At 38.6% G+C, this 27706-nt stretch overlaps 1 protein-coding gene across 1 annotated transcript; it reads right to left on the reverse strand.

Moving 5' to 3' along the window:
• Positions 1-336: 336 nt before the first annotated feature.
• On the reverse strand, positions 337-27706 carry LOC149144578 (F-box protein At1g60400-like). The gene is made up of 2 exons (XM_089449372.1): positions 26401-27706; positions 337-907 (listed from the first exon to the last, which is right to left on the reverse strand). Exons 1-2 carry the CDS (start codon positions 27436-27438, stop codon positions 602-604), a joined length of 1344 nt encoding a protein of 447 aa, XP_089305498.1. The 5' UTR covers positions 27439-27706; the 3' UTR covers positions 337-601.

A 27706-nucleotide genomic window follows, 5' to 3' on the forward strand; every position in this document is an offset into this window, starting at 1 on the left:
TACTTTGTAGTCATTAGTTAGACATAAATACAATTATCTTATCTTATTTTATATAACAATTATATAATAACAACATTTCCTTTATAATCATCCTATTCCACTAAAACAATATAAAAAAATAATGTTTACAAAGCGTTGGAAAAAAAAATTACTGACAAATTAAAAAAAATGACCAGCTTTATTGAAATGACCAGCTTTAATGGCAATAAAGTATTCCGGAAGAGGTTACATTGCTTTTTTAAATCGGCTTTTCGTCGAGGAGAAACTAACAACCCATGAAAACAATATTGTCAGCCAAAGAATTAGGTGAAATGCAACCCATATAGTTGATAACACCATGCTATCTGATTTGTAATGGACAAAATTTTTCCGAAAGTCCAGACATTCATACTGTAATGCATCCAACGTTACGTCAGGAAACAGAGATTGATCTGCTAACTTATGTAAGAAATATTTTATCGTCAGACATAACTAAATAGAGATGTAGATTACCTAAAAATGTTTTACCGCTCCTTAGCCATGGCAACAAGGAGGTCAACACTTAAAACATGGACTATAGGATGGCAGAGAGCCTTTTGGAGTTTCTGTATGCTGCATATTTTCATTCAAAATTCTGAAAGCTCACACATATTCTTGCTCGAGTTGAAGCACTGCCATTCAGATACAATAGCTTTTTCAGAAAGGTATCTGCTTCCTTCTTTACAGAAGAAGTTGTCCCAACAGCCGATTGCCTTTTGGATAAACATGGGAATTCCACTTCCATTATTTCAAGAGCAGAAGCGCTCTTAAGCAACTTATCCAATATGGTTATTTCCCCTTTATCAAATTGGTATATACGTACCTTCACTTTCCGAAGGTTACCCAGTAGAGAGATCTCACAGGGTAGTATTGGATCTCTTACTAACACCTGCATTTACATACCATGTACAAGTTAAATTTGGTCTTCCCGTTAATCACATTATCAATATACAGGATTATGGTCAGGATATTATATCCATTATACAATAGCAACACATTAATCCATCACAATACAATAACTCATGGATACATATATTATACGATGGCAACATCGCAATACAATAATTTATGGACATAGGTTATAGGATGGAAATTGAGTTATCCAATCCAACACAATAATTTACTTTTGTTTATTCCTGTTTTTCTTTTGTTTAGATTTAAGTTCTAGCTATTTTTGTGAAAGAATTTGTTAAATGAAAATCTAGTGAAAATGGTAAAAAAAAAAATGAAAATTTGGCAGAATTATGAGTAAATTTTGATGAGGGATCTCAAGAAAGATGAGGCCTATGCTGGAATGTTGTGTGGATTTGGTTTCTCGTTGTACTCACAAGATCATTTTGTGCTCTGTTACAATGGTAAATAGTAATTAGGCAAGTTGTTTTTGATACTTTTCAGATTCTTTGTTGTGATGAGATAAACGCTGCTCCTGGGATAAATGCTATACTCCCTTTTCCAATTTATCGTCCTGATTTGAAAGGCAATGCCCAACTCTTGAATCTGCTTACCCTAATTTTACACTTAGGCAAGGCTCTTACCCTAATGAGTAATTATAGAATAATATTTGTTCCTACCGAATGGGGAATAATGGTTGAAATAGGAGGGCCGAATCTGAGTCCAGCCTTACTAATCTGTCTGGCCATTCAAATAGCTAGATACGAAGTAGTGATAACATATATCGGGAAGAACTTTACCTTGAGCTATGTTAAATGCCCTCTTCTCCTTTCTCTGTTCTGGTAAGGAATAGAGTGATGTCCTAATCGAAATTTTCTTCTTTACTGTTTCATTTTCCCACTCAGTTTTGGTTCTTCCTCACCCTCATTTTTTGGGAAGCAATCCTTCCAGGATAGAAATTTTCTGATATCAATGGAAATTTCTGTTAAGTTCCAGAATAATGATGGAAGGTAGTTATCAATAGATGTTAGTTTCTAGATTACACAATTTTCAAATTTGTCAAAAATGATGATCAATATGGAACATGAAAGTTTAGTTTAAAAGAATTTATATTTCAAAATTTTTTAACAGGGATGAAAAAAGATTTTGAATCTAATTGTTGCATCAGTTCTATGTAACTGTGACTTTGTGACAAGACCGTTTCTCGTATAAATTAAACAAGCTATTTTATATTTTGAAGGTTCTGTCTAGTGTTTTATTTTGTACTAAAGTTTAAAGGGTTTGGTGACTGTTATTTTGTACACACCACAAGGGTTCCAGTCCTGTATAAATAGGGTTGGCTTCATGTAATTGGGGCCAATTACAAGTCATCCGGTATATTTGGCCTGAACATTATGCAACATGCAGAATTTTGCCTAGAATCATAAATTGGAATGTATTTGGCCAGAACATTATGCAACATGCAGAATTTTGCCTAGAATTATAAATTGGAGTGTTTTAAACTGGAATGTTTCGGCAATGATTGTGTGAACCGGCCTGAACATTATGCAACATGCAGAATCTTGCCTAGAATCATAAATTGGAATGTTTCACGATCCAGAATTCCATTTATGTTTAAACCATGCAAGAGAAACCACGAGAATATTTGAGAGAACAGTACGTGAAAATGGCGAGAAGGATCAGTTCAAATTAGGTTTCTGTGCTCTACATTTATTAGTTACTATTGCTGTTTTCGTAATCAGTCCATGCAATCTTTTTCGGAGAGTTCTTGTAAATTAACTATATTTGGACAGTGAAAGGATCGTAAATTTAACGATAGCCTAACTAATACACAATAGCCTTTTTCCCTGGTCAATTTATATATACAGAGCTACCCGGAGCCCGCCTTCCCTCCTTGAAATTTCTACCTCAACACCTTGGCTAACCAAAAATATATCGACAATATTCAGCCGGCATTATTTTTAATTATTATTTTTTAATTTGATGATAACGTGCCAGCATCTCTCATGCTTAGCTACAGGGCGTCTCACTGAATTCATGAGCTTTATGCCAAACACTGAGCCTTCCATGTTATGTATGGATTTAAGAGAGGCCTGTTATAGCCATAACCATAGTTTACATACATAAATGCCTGACTTGTTTGAGAGAGAGAGACAGGCCATGATAATGGTGTACAACACAGAATTAAGCTATACTATGTAAATTGAATGTGCTTATGCCATGATCAGATCATGAACTCTTATGGAATTATGTATATGCTATGTCAATTGAATGTGCTTATGCCATGATCAGATCATGGACTCTTATGGAATTATTACATATAGCTCTTGCTCCCAGACAAATAAAAGATATTCATGTCTATTCCTCTCAACAGCTGAAATCAAGTACACAGAATAAAGCAAATTATTAAGGAATGGTAAGCAGCATAATCCTTTGAAACTTTTAATCAATGTTGCTTGAATAATTCCAAGATATCAAAGCTAGAGCCAAATTAAATAGCTCCTGTATACATTCAATCAATGGCATTATGGCATTAGAGATGATAAAGCGTTTGTACATAAATATGTATAGATATTCTCCTTAAGCTGTAGCTGAAGGGACTAAATGCAGTATTTCTATCACAAGTAAATCAGGATATTATTTACAAACAAAAAAAGGAGAGGAAGCTACTAACAGTAACGATTTCATGTGCTTGGAGACCTAATGCTACCACAAAATGCATTTCCAGGCAACTTGGCTTGCAGATTTCTCTACAAGTCCTCTTTGTTGTTAATACCCACTAGCTCTTAGGCCTGAGAAACTTTAACATTCCAAACCAGGCCTAATGTATTAGCCCTAAAGACAGACCTTAAATTAAATTATAATGCATATATATATAATTATAACCTGCTCACAGAACTTTAGCCCTGTGAATCACCAAAAACTGAGAAAATTGGGCCATGAGCTACTTTGAGATTAGACCTTGCTTCCATCCCATTGTTATATGCCATATTATCACAGGCAGCTTTGGCAAGACCTGGAGATTGCTACTGCTGTTGCTGCTGGGATAAGTAGTGTAAGTTAATCCTTGCAAACTACTCTGGAGGCATTAGCATGTTTTCCATAAGTCAAGGATTTTGGAGCAGCGGATCCTTCAGAATTTTCACCGAAGATGACTGCACTATAATCAGATCGATTGGCCCCCATTAGACCATTGATGGCTAGAGCATTGGAGATATTGGTGTAAATCCCTGGAGTGGAGCTGCTAGCATTATTACTATTATTATTGACAGCAGATCGCAAGCTGATGAGGTTGTGTAGCTCATGAGTACTACCTCTGCAGATTAACATTGTGCAATTGCAGTTAGAGATCCTGATTGTATGATGGCATTTTTTGCAGCTGATGATGTACCTGCGATGGGTTTCATTTCTGCTGGAGCGATATAAGAGGCAGCCACTCAGTTCTAGCTGCATTGCCAATATGAACTCAATGTACACTCCTCATCAGCACTGAGACCATTATTCACTGGTCCATCCACAGCTGACTCAGCTTCAGATTTGAGACGCTTTAAATAGTTTTCAAATCATATTTACTCATGTCAAAGTTTGTCACAGCCAGAGGATTTTGATCTTGGGCCTCGCCTAGAGTACTCCATTGTGTCATTGATTCACCATGGCTTAGATTACTCCAATGCAGTGTTCGAACATCGCGATGTTTTCAAAAAATCACGATTTTTTTGGCTTGCTGATAATATCGGGCGATTTTTAAGGCTTTTTTTTCCCCGAAAAAATCGTGAAAACATCGTGATTTTTTCCAAAAAATCTAGATTCGATGGGAAAAATCACCTTGGTCGGAAACAGTGTGTTTTAAATGCGATTTCTTGGTTTTTATTTCTCATTTTTTGCAGACAGCGGCCTTGTTTGAGAGTTGAGGAGGAGAGGAAGGTGACTACTAGGGCAGAGGAGGAGAAAAACGAAAGATTTTGGCATTCCAAGCAAGACAAAATCGTGTTTGGACCAAATTTCTTCGGCAAACTGTGGTTTCCAGGTATGGGCAACAAATTTGGCCATTTTTTTTTTGTTATTTCTTGTTTTTGTTTGGGTTTCTATAACCCATTGATTATCAATGATTTTTAGTGGATTTGATTGTGTTTTCTTTTTCATTTTTGTTGCATAGAGTGGAGAAGGTTCATTTTGATAAAAAATACAAAAACTTGATTGTTAGATTTATTAGTTTAATTTCTTCTTGTGCTTTATTTTTTTGCATCATTTTTGTTTGGGTTTGAATGTGCATTTTTTCTATTATTGTTGGATTGAGTTGAAGTTTTTTTTGTAAAAAATTCAATGTGTTGTGTGATGTATGTAATGTTTTATTTTTTTTAACTTGCAATTCTTCTTGTGCCATAGGTTCAAGTTTCAACTTCAAACTTCATCTTACATTAAAACTCAAGAGTTCAACCAAATTACAAACATGTCAAGGAAATTGGACACTCTATGGGAATTTGATGAACATAATGGAGGGTTTGATAGATCAAACTTGTTTTGCAAGTTGTGTGGGCATCATATGACAGGGGGGGTTTATAGATTGAAGTATCACCTTGCAAAAATCCCTGGACATGAGGTAGGGCCTTGCAAAAATACAACTCCAGAAATCATCCAAAGAGCTCTCAGATCATTGGAATAATTAGAGCAAGCCAAATTGTCCAATTCAGATTTAAGGAAGCAACTAGCAGGGAGAGTGTTAAGAGATGAATATGAAAGTGGCACTAGTTCTACTTTAGCATCAATATCCACAACCAAACCTATAGCTACCTCATCATATTTTGTTCCTAAAACCACCGCTGATTCACAACCATCTATCTCTTCAATGCTTAAAAAAAAGGAAAAAAAGAAGCTGACAAGTTGTTGGGCAAGTTTCTCCTTTGGAGTGATATTCCTTTCAGCGTTGCAAGGAATAATCCATTTTTCCAGCCTGTTGTTGATGCTATTGCAATTGTTGGTCCAGGGTACAAAGTCCCTTCTTATGATGAATTTAGAGGCCACATTCTTCAAGATGAAAAGGTTTACTGCACCAAAATATTGGAGGAGTTTAGGGCATCATGGGCACACATAGGATGCACTGTGATGTCAGATGGTTGGACCGATCAAAAAGGGAGAAGCCTTATAAATTTATTGGTTAACCGTCCCAAGGGGACAATGTTTATGAAATCCGTTGATGCGTCTGCACATATCAAAGATGCAAAATTATTATGTGATTTGTTGGATGTGTTTATTTTGAAGGTCGGTGCAGAACATGTTGTCCAAGTCATAATGGACAATGCTGCAAATTATATTGTTGCTAGAAAGATGCTTATGGAGAGGCATCCTACTTTATTTTGGACACCTTGTGCTGCACATTGCATTAATTTGATATTGGAGGACATAGGAAAGATTTCTTTTGTCAACGATATTGTTGAATCATCTAAAAGCATTACAAAATTTATATATAATCATGCATATGTGCTTTATTTGATGAAAAAATTCACCAACAACAAGGAGTTGGCGTGCCCCGCCATTACACGGTTTGCCACCAGTTTCATATCTCTTCAATCCCTCTTGAATTCTATGTGGGATGTGAAGAGAATGTTTCTTTCAGATGAGTGGACTGCTTTGACATTTAGCTACAAACCAAAGGGAGAGGCCATATGCAGATTAGTTTCATACCAGGAAAACTTCTAGGCGAGAGTGCAGGAGGTGTGCAACATCATTGAACCTTTGGTAAAGGTTCTTCAATTAGTTGCCATAAACCAAAGGGAGAGGCCATATGCAGAATAGTTTCATACCAGGAAAACTTTTGGGCGGGAGTGCAGGAGGTGTGCAACTTTAAAGAACCTTTGGTAAAGGTTCTTCGATTAGTTGATGGTGACAAGCCCGCAATGGGCTACTTGTATGAGGCCATGGACAGGGCCAAAGAATCCATTCGTGCCTACTATGATGATAAGGGTTATGGGGGTTTCAGAAACAACTCCTCCTATGGGAAGTGATTGATGAACGATGGAACAACACACTCCATCGTCCCATTCATGCTGCAGGGATCTACTCGAACCCCACATTTTCTTACCCCTATGGATTTTTATTTGATGCTGAGATCATGGATGGATTTTTCACCTGTGTTCAGAGGATGGTGCCATCTCTAGCAGAACGTGCAGAAATCTCCAAAGAAACGGAGATATACAAGATGGCAGGTGACACATTTAGCTTTGAGATCACTATGGTTGAAAGGAATACTAAAATGCTAGGTATTTTTTAGTTTGTTTCAAATTTCATTGTTTCTTCAAGTTCATAACTTCATACTTTGCTTCAACTTTCAAATTTCATTTTTTTCTTATGTTTATCTTATTTGTAATTTTGTTGTAGATGCATGGTGGAGAAGCTATGGTGCCAAAGTACCTCATCTGCGAAACCTTGCCATTCGAATCCTCAGCCAAACATGTAACTCCTCAAGATGCGAGCGCAACTAGAGTGTATTTGAAAAAATACACAACAAAAAGCGCAACAGGTTAAAATTTAAAATATTCCAAATTTCCAATTAATTTTTTGAATTCATTAAATAATATTTTTTTTATAATTATTATTTTATGATCTTTGTACAAGTTGGAGTCCAAACGACTTAATGACATGGTCTACGTCTACTACAATCTTTGATTGTGGGTGAGGCAACTTGAGTGGACACCTGATATGGAGGCCATCTCATTGGATGGGATTGACACCACTGCTACATGGAGGGTTGAGGCCGAGAGGCCTCTCATGGAGTCTGCCGATGATTGGTTAGGGCAAGAGGTAGTGGAAGGTGTAGAGGGGGCGAAGGAGGAGGAGGAGGAGGTGACACCACCTACGCAAGCTACCCCTGCCACCAGTAGAGGACGTGGTCTACTTCCTGTAGCTCCTAGTTCTTCAGCTTCTAAAGCACAGCGGAGTCCACTGCCAACTCCACTGACATCTACATGTAGAGGGAAAGGGAGAGCTATTGCATTTTCTCGCAAGAGGAGCAAAGGAAATCAATAGTATTAGTTATTTGGTTCATTTCATTGTATATGACATTACGACTCATGATATGAGATACATTATTATATTTTTTGTTGATATTTTGAGGTTGAGTTGGGACTCAGGAGACAGGGCTTACTATTCAAGACATTATTCACTATTATGTGTGATATAGCACTAGAATGATATTACACATCTTCTATATTAGTTCTTTTATCATATTTATGTGTCAATGTATTTATTTTATGTTGTAGATGCTTTAGATATTAAAAAGAATAAATATTTTTGTATTTTCCGATTTTTTCCCGATTTTTACGATTTTTTCCAATTTTTCCCCTCGCCGATTTAATCCCGATCATGATGTTCACAACACTACTCCAGTGTCACTGATTCACCACGACTAAGAAAAATAAAAAAATATTGGTGCACTCCACTGCTTGGTCAAGGTAGTGGGTTTCCAATTGCAATTGCTCTATTAGAATTTTCTTGTGCCTTTCCAGCAGCTCACAGACATCCTTCCTCAAAGCTTGTGGAATCAGACTAGTCTGTTGGCTGCTTGTTAAGCTTTCCATTCATGTCACCAAGCTTCTGCTCAATTCCATATTAATCCCATATAAATCCTGAATTTTGTGGGGGTAGATGTGGGGTAAATATTGGTGTATAAATAAAGAGTGCAGGAAACAACTGATGGAATGATGGGGCCATGTTTTCATTCTCCTATTCTGCTTCTAGTCCAAGTTGGCACAGTGAATGATACAGGTTGGCATAGTTAGTGATACAGGTGGTCTAGTTAATGCTTAATATCCTCATATTTGGGCCAACCCTCGTGTCACCTTAATTATTGCACTTGTGTTTCATTTAAAAGGTGGTACTCTTTCAAGGGGGACAAGATAATATTTCATATTGCCAAGGTGATGCTAAGGTTATCAAAGCTAGTCAAACCAATTGATATGGGTTTTATCCTCATATGATTTGATTCAGATTCTCTCCTAAGATCTACAAAATTCCCTCCTAGCTTTGTTCTTTGTTCATCTCTGAATTTTTAAATACTCTCATATCTCTATCTTCTAGCTTGAGTGCTTGATTTGCCACCCAATATGTTAGTCATATGGTAGTGCTTCTATTAGTTGTTTTAAAAGCTTCCAATTTTTGGGATAGCCTTGCCTTTCTGGTGTTTATGATTATCTTAGAGTCCCCTTCTACTCCAATATCTTGGAAACCAAGCTTTTGCAAACTCTTATCTCTACAATCAAGGAATTGAATTTGGCTTGCTTGTTTGTATAACCCCTAATCCTTTCATTGAGATTGTTTTGAGCTGACCCTCGTGATCCAGTACGAGATCTCTTCCACAACATGCTTTCTGGGGTTCTCTTTTGCTATCCGATTCAAATTGATCTTTATCTTGCCCTCCCTTGGAGGTTTCCAAGACTCCTTGGGAGTAGGCAGCTCTCCTTCATCAAGAACGTACAAGCATAACATGCCTTTTTTGAGCATCCAGGTTTGAAGTTTGAACCTTGTCATTGGCTAAGGCAAAGTGTATTTGTTAGTAAGTTGTTTTTTTATTTTTCTTTTTTAATTTTGGGTGGGTTCCCTCTTCCTTTCACTCTAATTTGTCAGCAGGGAAGTGCATTTGTATTGCACCTCTGCATTGCATGAAACTGACTGGGTTCTGTTTGCAGTTGCTTGCCATTGTTAAGCAGAGCTCCTCAAAAGGTATGGCATATGCAAAGGGCAAGTCTCATGTGGATAGGGGAGATGTGAAGATGAAGGGAAAGTCTATTGTAGGGGAACTTCCTTCAAGTTCCTGCAGGAGACAAAATGGACAGTTCTCATCAGAACTGCCTTGCGACACTAGACATATTTGCTGGATGTGGAGGTTTGTCACATGGATTGGAACAATCAGGTACCTATGGTTTACCCGTTATTTATGCAGGCTTTGAGCACGCATAATATGCAACAATAAATTCAAATCAGTCTACATAACGACAATAAAGACTGTAGATGATTGTTGTTGCCAATGGTTTAAAATGATTAGGCATGTTTGGCTATAAAAATTATACAAGTGAAAGGACATGGTGATATAAATTATCCTTTGATGTCAAAAAGCATAGTCATGTGTGGCAGTATGTTATGAAATATTTGAATAATTTTACTATATTTCATGATCTGTCTTTTCATCACTATTTTACAATTCTCAAAAACTGTTCTGGACTTAATAAAATGTATATTGTAGATGGGGTCAGTAGATATCATCTTTTGGTAAAAGTCATTCATAAACAGTTCTAGACGTAGTATTGACTTGCTTTTGCTTTAATACTACACAACTAAATTTTTTATGGGATTTTGTATGGGTGAGCTTCACTAAGTGGACCATTGAGTATGAAGAGCCTACTGCGGAGGCTTTCAAGCTAAACCATCCAGAAGCAGAGGTTTTTTGTGATAATTTCAATGTTATCACAATGTTATACTGAGGTAAATTATTATTGGAAGTGTTAGTCTCATGCATAACAGTGACTTTAGACTTGCAAACTACAGTTCCATATAAATATAGTTTATAGCTTGATTATTCAAACTAAAGAGCATGTTCATGATTCTTTTTTCCTACATTCATCTGACAAGAACTTCAACATGGTCATCGTGTCTCTTTCATATTAAATTCTTTACCTTGTTTGTTCTCATGGCCCAAGCTCTTTTAGTGTTTAATAGTTTGTGGATGATGCATTGGTAGGTCCATCATGGAAAAGAGAGGGAATGAAGAGGATTGCATTTCTACAACGGAGGCCGCTAAACTAGCTGCAAAGCTAACTGATGAGCAAAGGAGAAACCTGCCTATGCCAGCAGCCAAGGAAAGTGGATTTTATCAATGGTGGACGATTTTATCAATTGTGGACCACCTTATCAGGTAATCAGTTTGCCACTTCACTTTTGATTGAATTTTAGTGTGAATTTGAGTGCAGTAATGTTGATGTTTAAATTTCCCATAAGCTTCTTCAATGTCAGAATGGTCCCTCAAATACAATGTTGCACCAGAGCAGTGACGTGCTCTATAGCCTAGTATGGAGGAGAAGTTGTCACAAGTAAACGAATGAATGAACATAATGTTATATTAAAAAATTAAATCAAGTTGGTCGCCCTAACGACAGTGTATGCACTGGACGAAAGAGGCTTTGGATACTGATGACTGGTAAAACAATCTCTCAGCAAAGAAAACCTGATCTTATCACCAATTTTGGACTGGTAAGGGACATGATGTGCATCATTTGGTTGCTTATGTCTGGTAAAGATGTGTTTGATGTTGATTTGGGGTAGCATCGGATGTGCTCTGAGTCTCAAATTTTGCAGGGAGGCTTGGGCACATGTATTCCAAAGAACCCAAAAAGCGTTATTGGAAATTCCACCCATAAGTGATTTTATTAAAATAACTAATATTTTTAATAGGGTTCCTATGTCTAAACTTAGGAAAATTAAAATATTAATGGGTATTAATTTAATCATGGGTGAAACTTCTAGAAAAAAAGACATGGATCAAGCCAAAACGATTTGAGCCTTTGATTAAAATTTAATCTAGGTCGTTGGTTGTCCAACAGAAAGATATAAGAAGGGGCTTGAGATCATTTGGAAAACACACTGAGAGATCAAGTGAGAAGTTCTCAAGAGGAAAAATTGATTGAGGAGATTTCTTGCAGCAGAGGGGCAGTGAGAATCCAGAAAAAAGAATTTTCAGAGAGTACGAGGCATAGGGAGGACAGAAAGACGTCCAGAAGAAGGCTGATGTTGGGCCACGTAGTGTTGATGCAGAGGCAATGTAGTCCTTGAGGGGAAGTCGAGTTTCCTGCTAAGGGAAGTTGAGTTTCAGTTGTCAAGAGTCGGGGTGTGAGTTTGGGAGGCAGAAGATCGATTTTCTCAACCAACAGAGGATCCAGAAGAGAGGCAGCGTAATACCTAGTAGGGATGACACAGAAACTGTCGACAGTGACACAATTCTGCGCAGAGGCCATGTAGAGGGTGACCCAAAGCCTCCAATTCAGCAGGATTAGTCACTGATTATCCCAGTGACTGGGTGAGATCATTTCACCATTCTTTTTGTCCAGTATTCTCTCTGTATCGGGTTGCTAGTTGAGCATCCTAGAATTGTACTCGGATTTTCTCCTGCATAGTAATAAAACCCTCAAAGTTGTTGCACTGGTTTTCCCGCATTGGGCTTTTTCGAGGACTATTGTCCAATAATAACGGTGTCCTATGTGTTTCTATTTTCCTTGCTCAGTTTCTATGTTTTAGAATCATATTTAATTTGGTGTAGGTTGCTTCAATAATTTACTTCAATGTTTCAAGAAGAAATCTGAAATAAGTTTGTAATGTAATTTACGATCTAGGTGAAGTAGATTTAGCTGGTTGCAGTAGGATTCCAAAGATTGTTAGATCTAGGAATTTTCACATTTGACACTATGGTGTTGTTAATTTGAGTCATTATTGTTAGATGGGAAAATTTTGAGTATTACTACTCCAAATACATCTTGTTTAGGCATTAACAGGTCGGATTGGAATTGGCCTGATTCTAATCAACTGTGACACTTAAATATTAATATTAATGAATTGATGCACAACAGATATATAATACACGGCATAGTCCAACCATTTGATAACTACAATGAGCCTTGTTTGACTAATGGACCATAGATCTCAGGATCCTAGTGCCATAAAAGTCAACAACACTAACCTAACTTGTAGTCATGCTCCAAAATTATGACTTAAGATTTAGTTGAGAGTTCAACATGTAACTATCAAGGTAATGCACTTTGGTTTGGTTCCAAGTTGAGTTGGATCCAGACTATCTAGATCCAAAGATGGATTCGAAAGAGTGTTAGCATGGAGGTGCTTATGTTCTGTTGTTTAATTCAGGTTGCAGAGATTCTCGCACATCTTAGCTTCGGGATTGCCGAAGTGTGGATGTTATTACTACTTTCTCAAATGGAAATGGAGGAACAGTTGATCTTTTATATATGCAGGTGAAATGAATTGTAAGCTGAGAGTTTTTTAGCCATATAAAATTTGTCAAGTGTTCATGACTGTCTAATTTGAATGCTACTATTAATTGCAGATGTATGCACCAACTAAACTACTTTAGCTTTTGCTCGAGATTTCTGGATGGGACAATCCCATGGATCCATATTGGTAAGAGACAAGTCCATATACATCTCAATTCTTTGCCAGAATAGAAAAATGGTTGGTAGACATGTTCTTAGCATAGTGCACTTACTCTACTTATGGAATCATTAAAGGATGATAACATAGGTTTGAATTTCTAGGCACTTCAACTTTCGTGAAATGAACAATGGAGATTGACTCCAAATATTAAGAGGCCCTCCGTGATGTTTAGAATTACCCTGGGCTTTAATCTCCCATTCAAAATGACCACAAATGAACAAGCCCTACATGATGCTTAGAAGCACCTAGAATCTCCCTTTAAAATGTACTATATTGGGCATCCCAGTTCTTTTCCAGAATAGAAAATTGACTGGTAGACATGTTCTTAGCATAGTGCATTTACTCTACTTATGGAATCATTGAATGATGATAACATAGGTTTGAATTTGTAGGCACTTCAACTTTCATGAAATAAACAATGGAGATTGACTGCAAACATTAAGAGACCTCCGTGATGTTTAGAAGTACCCTGAGCTTGAATCTCTCATTCAAAATGACCACAAATGAGCAAGCCTTGCATGATGCTTAGAAACACCTTGAATCTCCCTTTCAAAATGTATTATATTGGGCAGTTACAGAATAGATATGTGCAGCCCATGTTTCCTTTTCCATACAAAGCCAAATCCCAGGAATGCTTTCCCTAAAAAAAGTTGAAGAGTCAATAACTGCTACAAGTTTGGAATGTTTTTCTAAATGAAAAATTGTAGCATGTGTCATTTCTCCAATAAAATTATGAATAGTTTCTTCATTTTTTTCTTTTTGGGGAAAGCAATGTACAATAACTTACAGCTATTCCTTTGGCTCAAGGTACAATGTTATGATGGGGAGTTTCTTGTAACCTTTTCTGCAAAAAAATGTTTACTTTTACAATAGTCTACTGCTTCCTGTGCCTCAATCTTAAACCATTGATGGATTTGCTAAGAGGATCAATGAAAGCTCTCCCCCGTTTCCTTTAGCTGGCCTCTTGCCTTTTACTAAGAGACCTGAAGCGTATTCTGTTGCTTGAAAGAGCTTTACGATGGAGCTCTAACTTACGGAGTTGTCTCCATCACTTATAACCTTCGGACTCTTCTTTACTAGTGAGTTTTTTATTCTTCTGACATAAACAACCCGTGACCTCTAGGAAACATTTCAGCTTTCTCTTGTTGGAAAAGTAACTACAAAGAAGGGTATTCCATTTCTTGAAGAAACCCCCGCAAAGTCTGTGAGCTTGAAAATTTTCATGTTAGTGAACATATTGGCTTTAAACCTAGCTGTTCTTTTGGCTTGATAAGTCATGTACATGATTTATCCAATTAATGCATGGAATAGTGTCAAATGTTCTTTGTATTTCCACAATCATTGCTGTTGAAAGCTTAATGGTTCATCTGCGTGTGTGATATGAATTGTGTGCTCTACTACATCATGGGAATGATGACTGTGTTGTAAAATGTTAAAACTTCCAAAAATAGAGAAAGGATAACAAGAAAGACACATTGGGAGAAATAATAATAAGATTATTATAGAACAATGCCAAATCAATAAAAGAAGATATGATAAAATGACAGGTATAGGAAGCACTTGCATTCCTAAATCATGAAGACATCCCCTGAAGAAATCCATTTTGTTGGAGAAACCAAATAATAAAAGCCCAAATCACAAGTATACTGAATAAATTAGCCTCACATGTTGTCCCTCGAAACCTTTCGACAATTAGAGAAAGCGCTACTATCTATAAGGCATAGCAATAGTAAGCCCCAGAGGATACCCCTACCTGCCTACTTGCCCCTTATAATAGGTAAATAATAAGGGAAGCAAGAGTCAAAAGTGCCAGGCCCTTGCTTTCTGAATGTCAACTCTTCCCTTCCCATCCCATTGGTCCCATTTAAGGCATGCTTAGAGCAGGGAGGTCACACCTAGGAACAAAATTCGTCCTGCCAAGCAAGCAAGAACACTCCAAACAAAGTAATGCTAGCATTAATTTGTTAACATTAAATCTAAGTTGCAGGAAACGTGGGCAGGGGGTCCGTTTCCCCAGGGGAAACGAAACGAAACTCGTTTCCCCGTACCGTACGGCCTGGAAACGCGTTTCCGGCCGTACAGCCACGTTTCCCGAAATGGAAACTTGGCCGTACGGCCGGAAACGCGTTTCCAGGCCGTACGTGCCACGTTTCCCCAAAAAAACACTTGTTTTTTAATTTTTTATTTTTTTTAGGGTTTCCAGGTAGGGTTTCCAGGTAGTAAATGTGATGTAAATTTAATCTTAATGTTTAAATGTTTATGTAAGTAAATGTATCATTCATGCTTTATGATTGCACATATATATAATAATAATTTTTAAATATTTTTAATATATAAATATATATATTATTATATATATTCGCGTTTCCCCGTTTCCAAAATTTGGGGAGGTCGCGTTTCGTTTCGCTTCCCCGTTTCGTTTCGCTTCCGCGTTTCCCCGTTTCGTGCAACTTAGCATTAAATATTTAGTATTTACCAGTTTATCCTGTCCATGTATGTTACATTTGTTAAAATTGGCAACTAGGGCTAAACTCCACGTGAGTCATCTTATTTATGGCAGCTGATATTTTTCTTGGATTCCTCTCATCGAAAGGCGTAGGATTGATCTAAAGATCATCTGATTCCGACATGCATTCATGGAGATATGAATTTATTTGTGTTATGTGACAATTCGTCAAGGTCGGCCAACAACCAAATTACCCCAACTTATCCTCAACGTTTTATTATAAATAGAGGTGACTTGCAAGTCATTTTACAGACACATCTCTTGTGGTCCCTCTCTCTCCACTTGTTTGGGTTTTGGTGGAAGGAGAAGTCTCTAAGAGAGTACATTGTCCCAGAGGAGATCTATCCCTAGCAGCAGTCTGGCTGCAGTCAAGGGAGGATCATCTAAACGCAGTTGAAGGGGATCTGCCATGCCCTAATCCACAGTCACAATCTGCCCTAATCCACAATTCTGAAAGAGACTAGGACGCAGTCAAAGGAAGACTTATATGCTACCTATAGAAGCCCTAAATGCTTCATAAAGAAGCCCTACTTACAGTTAAGAAACCACAATATCCGCAGCATTTCAGGGTGTCCTAGCCGCAGTTTAAGGAGGGTTTTATATGCAGCAAGAAGAGGTTCAATTCGCTGTCTTAATGTGCCCTAACCACAGTCAGTGGAAGCCCTAGCCGCAGTCATAGGGTTGGCTCCCATACGCAATCTAGAAGAGAATCAATTTCGCAGAGAAAGGAGGTTTCAAATGCAGCTATTACACAGTCCTTGAAGACCCTTAATACGTTGTTCAAAGGGATCCATAATATGCTATTAAGAGAAGCTCCCATACGTTGTAAAGTATAGCCCTTATCCGCAGCAAAAGCAAGGTCACCTAGCTGCAGACAAGAGGATTTTAGATGTTGTCCAAAAGTGGTCTATCCACAGCTAAGGAGGGTCTGATCCGTAGCTTGAAGGAGGCATGAATTGCTGTAGGTGATAAAGGTTATGATTAGGCATGAGTTAAGGATTCATTTAGAATCTGAAGCTACAGCTAGCTGCTTTGCTAGGCTGCAAGCCATAGAAAGCAGCTAAGGTTGTCCCAAGGCAGCATTGCAGTATACATTGATCACAAGAAGCAGCGCGGATTAGGAGAGACTCTCCTAGGTGGACTGTAGCCCTTGAAGGGCTTAGTTGATAGACAACTTGAAAAGTTAAAGGGGTTTCTTCTTCTGCACTAACCAGACTTGCAAAAGCAACAAGAAAACAATGGTGGATAGCAGCACTTTGTGAAGGAGTGTTGGGTCAATGTGTTGACCAGATTGAATAATAATGTAGCAGTCTATTGCTGCCATCTTCCAAACAACAAGGAAAATACATTAAGCTTTTTGTTGAAGGTCTTATTTGCTGTTGTCATTAATATTCAGTTTTGTATATTTGTACTATCTCTCTCTTTGCTGAACTATTGAAAAATATAAGAAGAATTGATCAAGGGTTTCCCCACATTAGGGTTTGTCCCTCGTTGGTGCCATATCTTGTGTCCTCTTGTCTTGGATTGTCTTCTGTTGTTTATGTTTATGTTCTATTTTCACTTTGCTATCATGCTGATGTGATTGCTAATCTGAATATTGTTATTGAGCTAATATGAAAAATTGAAGTAAATTGCTCTAAGCATAGAACATACCAAAAATTAACATGGTATCAGAGCTGAGGTGAAGACAAAGCCCAAGAAAGAGTGAAAGAGCAATCACCGAAGACAGTTGGACAAGGTCAAAGGCTCAATGGGTTCCTCATCCCACTTCCCGGCTGAAGATAAGCTCCGTGAAAAGTCTGACTATCACGGATGGAAGATGTCTTTGGATCTGACATTGGAAGAGCAAGAAGTGTTGGATTATGTGAAGGGTAAAATACCTAAGCCTCCATCAAATGCACCAGCTGCAACAAAGAACAAGTACACTAAGGGTGAGGTCAAAGCCAAGAAGATTATCAAAGATTGCATTGACAAGCATCTGGTGGCCTACATCTCTGATCTAAACACCTCCAAGGAGATCTACGACAGATTGGTAAGCATGTTTAAGGTTAGTGATGCAAATCAAATTTTATTTCTCAAAAATAAGCTGAAAGGATATTAAGAAGGGCAAGGCCGAAGATATCTAATCCTACTTTTTAAGGATCACTGAGATCAAGAATGATCTCCTATCGATTGGAGAAATCATATCTAATAGGGAACTTACTATCACTATTCTTGGAGAACTCCACCCCGAGTGGTATAAATTTAGAACCACTATTCTCAATAATGATCGAATTCCAGGGTTTGAGGAATTGATGTCAAGATGCATTCAAGAAGAAACCAGGATGGTGGAGCAAGAAATGCCTTCTAATAGAGGCAACCCTACTGCTTTCTCCACTCACGCCAAAAAGAGAAATAATGCAGGGCCTAAAGGTCATTTCAATGGAAAGCCTGAATCTAAGGGTGGAAGGAAAGGCAGATGCTTTGCTTGCAATAAGTTTGGCCACTATGTGAGGGAGTGTCCAAATAGAAAGGACACGTCACAAGATGATGATCACAATCATTCCAGGGGCAACATCAATGATCGAAGGAATGACAGATACAATGGAAAAGGAAAAAGGAATGCGAGACATCAAGGAAATGGTTGACCCTCCAAGAAAGCAAGGAACTCCAGGTATGAAGAATCAAATGTTGTTTTTGATAAGAAAAAGGAGTATTATCTTATATCGGCTCTCTCCACTACCTCTCCTCCGGACACTTTAGGAAATTGGCTTATTGATAGTGGTGCTTCAAGGCACTTCACCGGATACAAGGAAGCTCTCTCTGATTTGATAGAGAAGGAGACAAACTTAGAGATTATTCTTGGAGACGATGCCACCTATCCCGTAAAAGGTGTAGGGAATGTTACTCTTCAATTAGATCAGGATAACTCGATTCATTTTCAAGAAGTTCTATATGTACCTAATATCAAGAAGAACCTGGTGTCCATTTTGGCAATGGAAGTCAAAGATTACAAGGTGGCATTCATTGATGGAAAGGTAAGTGTTTGGAAAAAGAATTTTAAAGATGATTTTACTCTTGGGTTCAAGATTGGCAATTTGTATCAAGTTGCAGGAAGTCCATTGGGGACCATGTCGTGTGACACATCTCTTCTATGGCACCGAAGGTTTGCCCATCCTTAATATAAGGCCCTACTTGATGTAGGACAAATGGTGATAGGGATGCCTAAATTCAAAGAAGAGCATGAAGGTACATGTTCGAGACGTACCGAAGGAAACTTACAAGGGGACCATTCCCCTCATGTAATAGCAAGACCACGGAGGTGGAACAACCTTAGGGGTTTGAGATTCATGATCGGCAATCTCATGTATGCAGGTGGAAGAAAGCCCTCTATGGCTTGAAGTAAGCACCCCGGGCTTGGTATGAGAGGATTGATAACTATCTAATGAAGTTGAGATTCACTAGGAGTGAAGCCGATCCATTTGAAGGTTGTGGATGATAGACCTCTCATACTAGTACTTTATATGGACGACCTCTTTCTCACAGGTCTAGGCCCTCTCATTTGCAAAAGTAAGAGGGAGTTGGATTCCAAATTTGGAATGGTGGACTGCAAGCCCGTGACTACCCCGATGGAGCTTAACTTTAAGAAGTTATGCGGTAGTGTTGTCAGGACCTGATTTGGGAAATGCCTCTGAGTTTCATAAACTCATAATAGCATTGATGTTCTTGGTGAACTCCCGTCCGGATATATGCTTTGCAGTTAGCATGTTAAGCCAACATATGGTTGAGCCTCATCACTCGCATTGGATTGGTGCCAAGAATCTTCTGAGATATCTTTGGGGCACAACCACTCATGGATTGAGATACATTGTCGGAGCTGTGAGGCTGCATTGTTATTCTGATACTGATTTGTTAGGCAGAGTGATGGATCACAAGAGCACTTCTGAGTGCTACTTCTCTTTGGGTTCTGCTTCAATGAGCAGGAAGCAAAAGTTGGTTGCTTTGAGCACCGCTGAGGCCGGATTCATAGTTTCCAGTATGGTCTCCTGCGAAGTTGTCTAGTTGAGGAAGCTCTTCAGTGAGTTGTTTGGACACATGATCCTCTGTGACAACCAGAGTGGGATTCGATTTTCGGAGAATCCTGTATTTTATGATCACTCCAAGCACATAGACATCAGGTACCACTTTATCTGGGATATGGTACATCGAGGAGCAATAAGGCTCCTTCTCATTGGGACTGATGTGCAGGTCGCCAATATTCAAATGAAACGCCTAGGAGAGATCAAATTCTTGACTTTCTGAGAATGACTAGGAGTCGTGGAGAGACCCTCTCCTGAGGGTCATGTATGATATATCGAACTCTAGGAGCTCCAGGGGGCATGGGTACTTCTTGGAGCGATGAGCAACCATAGGGTGAATGGTTCAGCCTTCCCCTAGTGGTTTGCTATGTAGGCAGGATGAGTGGTTCATCTTTCTCCTGCTGAGACACAATCATAGGGTGAGTTGTTCAGCCTTCCCCTAGTGATTTGTTGTGTACATGGTGATTGGTTCAGCCTTCCCTTGGGATACCCCATGGTGACATGTAGGCAAGATGAGTGGTCCATCCTTCTCCTGCTGAGACATCCTACCCATGTAGTCTAGGATTCATAGGAAGTACCTCACATCTGGCCAATGAGCAGGGAAATGAGGATAGGGACCATAGCACTACCGATGGACGCATCGTGTACTACGATACTCCCTATGGTAGGATGATATTGATCTGGGATCAATTGGAACTGATTTCAGATCAGTAAGAGTGGTATGAGATACTCTCTTTATTTGGAATTGATTTCAGATCAGTAAGAGTGGTATGATACACTCTCTTTATATGGGATTGACTTTGGGTCAGTAGAGAATGGTATGATACATTCTCGATCACTTCTTCTTCATAGCTCAGTAGAGCAGGGCAAAGCAGAGTAGTGCAGGTCACTGCATTGATGATAGAGATAGTATAGACTAACAAATGGATTAGCAAATAGAGTTCTCCCTAGTTGAGAAGGAGTGTTAAAATTGGCAACTAGGGCCAAACTCCATGTGGGTCATCTTATTTATGGCAGCTGATATTTTTCTTGGATTCCTCTCATTGAGAGGTGTAGGATTGATCTAAAGATCATCCGATTTCGACATGTATTCATAGAGATATGAATTTATTTGTGTTATGTGACAATTCGTCAAGGTCGGCTAGCAACCAAATTATCCTCAACGTTTTATTATAAATAAAGGTGGCTTGCAAGTCATTTTACACACACATCTCTTGTACTCTCTCTCTCTCTCCACTTGTTTGGGTTTTGGTGGAAGGAGAAGTCTCTAAGAGAGTACGCTGTCCAAGAGATCTATCCCTAGCCGCAGTTCGAAAAGGTAGAAGCCCTAGCAGCAGTTTGGCCGCAGTCAAGGGAGGATCATCTAGACGCAGTTGAAGGGGATCTGCCATGCCCTAATCCGCAGTCACAATCTGCCCTAATCTGTAATTCTGAAAGAGACTAGGACGCAGTCAAAGGAGGACTTATATGCTGCCGACAGAAGCCCTAAACATTATCATAAAGAAGCCCTACTTACAGTTAAGAAAGCACCATATCCGCAGCATTTAAGGGTGTCCTAGCCGCAGTTTAAGGAGGGTTTTATATGCAGCAAGAAGAGGTTCAATTCGCTGTCTTAATGTGCCCTAACCACAGTCAGTGGAAGCCCTAGCTGCAGTCATAGGGTTGGCTCCCATGCTCAGTCTAGAAGAGACCCAATTCCACAGAGAAAGGAGGTTTCAAACGCAGCTATTACACAGTCCTTGAAGACCCTTAATACGCTGTTCAAAGGGAGCCATAATATGCTGTTAAGAGAAGCTCCCATACACTGTAAAGTATAGCCCTTATCTGCAGCAAAAGCAAGGTCACCTAGCCGTAGACAAGAGGATTTTAGACGCTGTCCAAAAGTGGTCTATCTGCAGCCAAGGAGGGTCTAATCCGTAGCTTGAAGGAGACATGAATTGATGTAGGTGACAAAGGTTATGACTAGGCATGAGTTAAGGATTCATTTAGAATCTGAAGTTACAGCTAGCTGCTTTGCTAGGCTGCAAGCCATAGCAAGCAGTTGAGGCTGTCCCAAGGCAACATTACAGTATACATTGATCACAGGAAGCAGCGTGGATTAGGAGAGACTCTCCTAGGTGGACTGCAGCCCTTGAAGGGCTTAGTTGACAGACAACGTGAAAAGTTAAAGGGGTTTCTTCTTCTGCCCTAACCGGACTTGCAGAAGCAGCAAGCAAACAATGGTGCACAGCAGCACTTTGTGAAGGAGTGTTGGGTCAATGTGTTGACTAGATTGAATCATGATTGCAGCAGTCTGTTGATGCCATCTTCCAAACAGCAAGGAAAATACATTGCGCTTTCTGTTGAAGGTCTTATCTGTTGCTGGCATTAATTATCAGTCTTGTATATTTGTACTATCTCTCTCTCTGCTGAATTATTGAAGAATATAAGAAGAATTGATCAAGGGTTTCCCCACATTGGGGTTTGTCCCTGGCTGGTGCCACATCTTGTGTCCTCTTGTCTTGGCTTGTCTTCTGCTGTTTATGTTTATGTTCTATCTGCACTTTACTATCATGCTGGTGTGATTGCTAATCTGAATATTGTTATTGAGCTAATATGAAAAATTGAAGTAAATTGCTCTAAGCATAGAACATACCAAAAATTAACAACATTGCATAGCATACTTGCTCCTACTTGCTCTAGAACCTACGCTATTCTTTTGCACACCTCACCCTGTCAGAGGTTAGTTTGTCATAGGTTACTTTCTCTCTAGGCAAAATAACGTGCAGCCTGCAGGTTAGTTACTCTCCAGGCAAAATACTGTGCAGGACTATATAGAGTTTAATGCATGTGGAGATCATATCAAGGCTAGAGCGAATCCTAGTTTAGATGATAAAACAGGGATAATATAATGATATAGAACAACTTTCAGCAAAGGGTAAGCATATATGTAGTGATTCTCGAGCTTTGTGTTTTCCATGCACACTGGCTGGTTACAGATTAAAATGAAAAGAATGAGAGATATTCCTAGGAGGATGCCACTAGAAACAGGGTAAATAAACAAAAATCGGGACAAGTCATGGACTCCAATGAGAATATGGTGCAAGAACAAGTCAAATCGACAAAGAATGTCACATTTAGACTAATAGACGGCAGGACTACAGTTTCATGCTTTCCTTCACCAGCATACCATTGAAATCAAAACCTCATCTATTAAGAATGAGAATTTGGAACAGATTCAACCTGCACCTTATGAAAGATCTTCATCTCCCAACGTGCAAATCAACCCATTCTTTTGTGGATTGGGGGCCTCAGTCTTAATTTTCCCCTTCAGTTTCATTCTTGACAGTGATGAATAACTGCATGATACTGTTTTTCATGTCTTCAAGCCATTTAGTGCAAATTCACAATTTTATGCCTACAGTTTTGAAGAGATGGTAGTAGCCCTCACAAGATGGTTTCAATTACTTTTGTTTCCTTACCAAGGATGTCGGATTTGGCTACAGGGCATCTCGTTTTGCAAACCAGCATGTGTGGATTTTTGTTTAAAGTCCAAGGTGAAGGTGTAGAGTCTCCTTACAGAGTTCATCCTTTTACAGGTACAAATGCCTTCTCTGGGACTAGACTACGTAAAAATATGACATTGTAAAATCCTTTTGATGGATTACTCTTTGTTGAGGAAATATCTCTGTGGATAGCAAATTCAGAAGATACTTCAACATAATCAATAGGTGATGTCTGTAAGACAGGTTGCATAGCTGAACTCTGGAATATTTCACTATTTGAGTACATTAAGGCTAAATATCTCAAGTATTTTAATATTTGATGTGTTTTCATGTAATCTCCAAACACACTTTGTATAACTATGTAAGCTGGAGGAGATTCATCTTATACCTGGGTTTTGCCAGTGCCCATTATGCAGAATGTACTGTTTAGATTCAACATACAATTCTGTACACAGACATGTAAACACTAAAAATTGATGAACCACTCTAGTGCCTACCCTTTCTAAGGTGCAATTGCTCTTTCCTTTTTGTGATCATTAGCTGAGCTAACATGAAAAATGCTGCAGCATTGATAGTGATGATGATATCAGGAGTGTCCCTGAAATGGGAGGAATGCAAGCAGCTCCATCTACTTGTGTGTCTATGATGTCAGACAATCCCCAACCCACCACAGGCGTTGTTGCCCACAGGCATAGAGGGAGAGCCCCTGCACACAAGGAACACAGGTGTCTCAAAAGTTACTACCTCAAGACCTTGGTCTGGTTTATTGACTAAGGATCTATATCTAGGTAAAAGAGGTCTCAAGTTCCATAACCCCTAGCGTGTTCTTATGCCACTGAATAAGGTATCAAAGTCACAGAATTAGTAATAGTGGATTCTTTGTTGGATACCCCAGTTTGGTCTTTGGTTAACATGCCTTTAGCCTTGTATACACTAGTAAGACCACATGTTAATCATGGCCCTTCTTCTAGTCATCCAGGTCTCTCTTCTTCTTCTGTTCAGCCTACTCAGCCTTCAGGTACATAAACTTTACTACCATCATTTCACCTTGCACAGAAACGCTTTCTATCATTTTCATTTTAGGTAGAGACTACAGGATCCTTCTGTTCATGAAGGACAGGAATCTGAATATATGTTAGTTGCAGAGCCTTTTACAAGATCTGTTTCAAAGTGGGTAGTGAGCTCAGAGTTCCTTCTCGCATGGAACCATAGATTGTATTTCTTATTCGCATAAACCACATATGCTGGCCCGGCACAAGATTGGATATGGACTAAATTCCCAATTCTAACAAATTCAGGTGGAATGCAGAAAATTCTTCCACTGTTATGCCCGATCATTTGCTCTTTGTGTGTAGACTGTTTATCAATAACTTGCCACCTTTCTCGATTCAATTTCGTACATCAGTGCCAATTCTTCAAGTCTAAGAATTGAAGACCATCACAAATTATCTCTTCATCTAAACAACTTGATGGGCTATCCTTACACACCCTAAATGTAATTCTACATGGGAATTTTCAACAGTTTCAGCTAAAATCTTCTTAAGAAAACAAAAAAAACATCATTAGTGTCATTTTCCATCTCTAAAAAGCTTATCCCACCACTTTTTGGCATTGTAAGTAGAAACTCAAGAGTGTGGGACCCAAAATTCTTATTGGTATGACAGACCACTAATGTACTGTCAATATATCCCATTGAATGCCAGTTAGAGAGTTGTGAGAGAGTGAATAGACTACTCAATCTACCATCCATTCCCTCATCAAAGGATGCCATCAGGCCTCATCAAAGCATGTCATCAGATGGCTACTAGCTTCTCTACTTGCATCTTGGATGCAAACCTCTCTCTCCCGCAGGGTAGTAATCAGTGAAATGTTACTATTAGTTTTTGCACAGCACTCTTTCTGTGAATTTGAAAAAGACTCATATAGGACACCAACATTCATATGTGGCTTTGACTGCATTTGTGATGTGCCAGAGCAGGAAAAAGAATTGCTTTGAGATGCATTACTTGACCAATGCCCCAATGGTAACATTTGGCTAGATAAAGAAGATAAATTTTGGACATAATGAGCCTAAATCAAAGTTGTGTCAAGTTGATTCAGTTCTTTTTGGTATGCGTCTGCTCATAGTCTGATAGGTGCGGCTCATAGTCTAATAGATGCGCACGAGGAGAAGTTGATTCAATTCTTTTTGGTATGCGTCTGCTCATAGTCTGATAGGTGCGGCTCATAGTCTAATAGATGCGCACTCTCTATAGGCTACTTGTGGCTCATAGTCTAATAGATGCGCACTCTCTATAGGCTACTTGTTTAGCCCCTTGATATTGTTAACCATAATTTTTTAAAGGTTAAAAGGGATTACTTTAATGGAAAAGCATCTCTTTTATACCTGTTTTATAAGCAAGAAGTTGGTGATTCAATTTTATTTTATTCTAAAATGAATTAATCAATGATATTGTTTTAAAGAGTGTTAGTTTAATGGAAAAGCATCTATCTGATATTTGCCTGCTTTATAAGCAAGAGGTTGGTGATTTGATTCCACTGTGCCCTAAGATGAATTAATCAATGATATTGTTTATTTTTTATGAAATACTTTTTATATTTATTTATTTTATTTATTTCAATAGTGATATTTATTTGTCTCTAGAAACAAAATGATATTGTACTGTCTTTAGCTATAAATTTTTATTGTCTACAGAAAATAGTTCTCTATAAATATATTTTATTATTGCCTAGAGAGAACAGTAGTTAGGATTAAAACATTTTTATAAACATGTCTTTAATTCCAATTATTGTGTCCAAAAATGTCTTTAATCCCAACTATTGTCTCTAAAAATATGTTGTTAATCTCAACTATTGTAAAAAACAAAAGACAATAATATTTGTGTTATATATTCTTTATTAAATTATATATTATCTTTACAGAAAACAATAATTTAAAACCATTTTTATCTTTTTCCCTATTCATTTTTATCTTTTTCCGCATTGCCTGAAAATTTTTAAATATTACTATGCAAACTATCACCGAGAAAATTAATATTAATCCAAAAATCATATCGCAAGCTATATAAATAGACCCATATAAAGCAATTCTCAGTTTTTCCCACAATTATATTTGTCCGTAAACACAGCACAAGCCACGACGTTGCGGTTAGGCCACTCAAATAGTAGCAGAAGCGAAAAAGCATAACCATTGAAACATCCATCGCAAATAGTCAGGAGCGTAAAACTGCCTTACCAGATAAAACATGCTGCTCACTCGTAGTCGCTCAAGTCCGGGAAGCCTTTCGAGCATATTATCAACGAGAACAACCATCTGGTTTTGGCGTCCCCACCTGTCATTGATGTCGACCTTCTTCAATGTTTTGAAATCGCCCATTATCTCAAGAACTCTCTCTACTGAAATTTGAAATATGGCCTCAGAACCAAAATCCAACCACAATTCAGCAACATTGCTCCCACACTGCATTTTAATTTTAGAGACTATATACGAAACTTCGTGAAACAACACTCCATTTAATCTCAGACAACGTATGCCACCTAACTTCATCTCCAGAGTTCTAAGTTTCGGACAGTTCACTGTTAAAACCTCCAACACGCTATCTATAGATAAATGTGTAAGGTTGGGAGCAGAGATAACAGGCTTGCCATCGTCTTCGAATATGCTAAGATGCTCAAGGAACGGGGTATGAGAGATAAAGTGGGCTAGAGACTCATCTGTGAACTTCATGCTTTCGAAGGAGCAAGTAATGAGACGGTTGAATCCAGAGAAATGGGACGGAAGTCGCTCAAGATAGTAGTTGGAGAGCCTGAGTGTAATGAGACGAGTGCATGAAAAAAGGGCAGGCGGGATTGAATCATAGGAAACGTAAAGGTCACCACAGAGAGTCAAGTGTTGGACATTCCTAGAGGCTGCGTATCTCACCCATTGCCATACGCTTTCACGAGTAAACTGCAGATAGTAACAACGGGTAATGTCGTTCAACAAATGAAAAGCCTCAATATCTGAAGAATGCAACAGCAGAAGGTTGGAGATTATTTTCTCCACCCTTGCAGCAGAGAGTGGATCTGGATCTGGAAATGGATCTGAATCTGGGTTAATATTGGGCAGAAGAAGAATGGGAGAGAGAGTGAGTTGGGGAATTTGGGTGTAGAGGAATCTCCATCTCTTCGACAGAACGGAACATCTGACGGCTTCCCTGATTGGGATTTTAGAAAGTATGAGGCCAAGCAATGGGTCTGGAAGAGTAGAAAGTATATCTGCAGCAGGCGGCATGATTGCAATTGACAAGCCCTAAGAGGAAGTAGAAATGAAGGGGATTTGAACAGGTTAGAAAAAGTAGAAATGAAGTTGCAGTTGCAGCAGGACAGAAGGAAACATCAGAGTCATTTACTGATAATACATGCATTCGATTTTCTCAAAAAGGAAGATGGATTACCAAATCAATTTCCAAATACTCACACAGGATGAAGATATCAACTCCCACATGTTGCAAGCCAGCGCTATGAAGCTGGATGTTCATTTGAACTCAACTTCTGAATTT

The sequence above is a fragment of the Pinus tabuliformis genome, chromosome X, assembly GCF_031772625.1.
Source record: "Pinus tabuliformis cultivar Carrire ecotype Pingquan chromosome X, CPIR1, whole genome shotgun sequence".
Lineage (NCBI taxonomy): Eukaryota > Viridiplantae > Streptophyta > Pinopsida > Pinales > Pinaceae > Pinus > Pinus tabuliformis.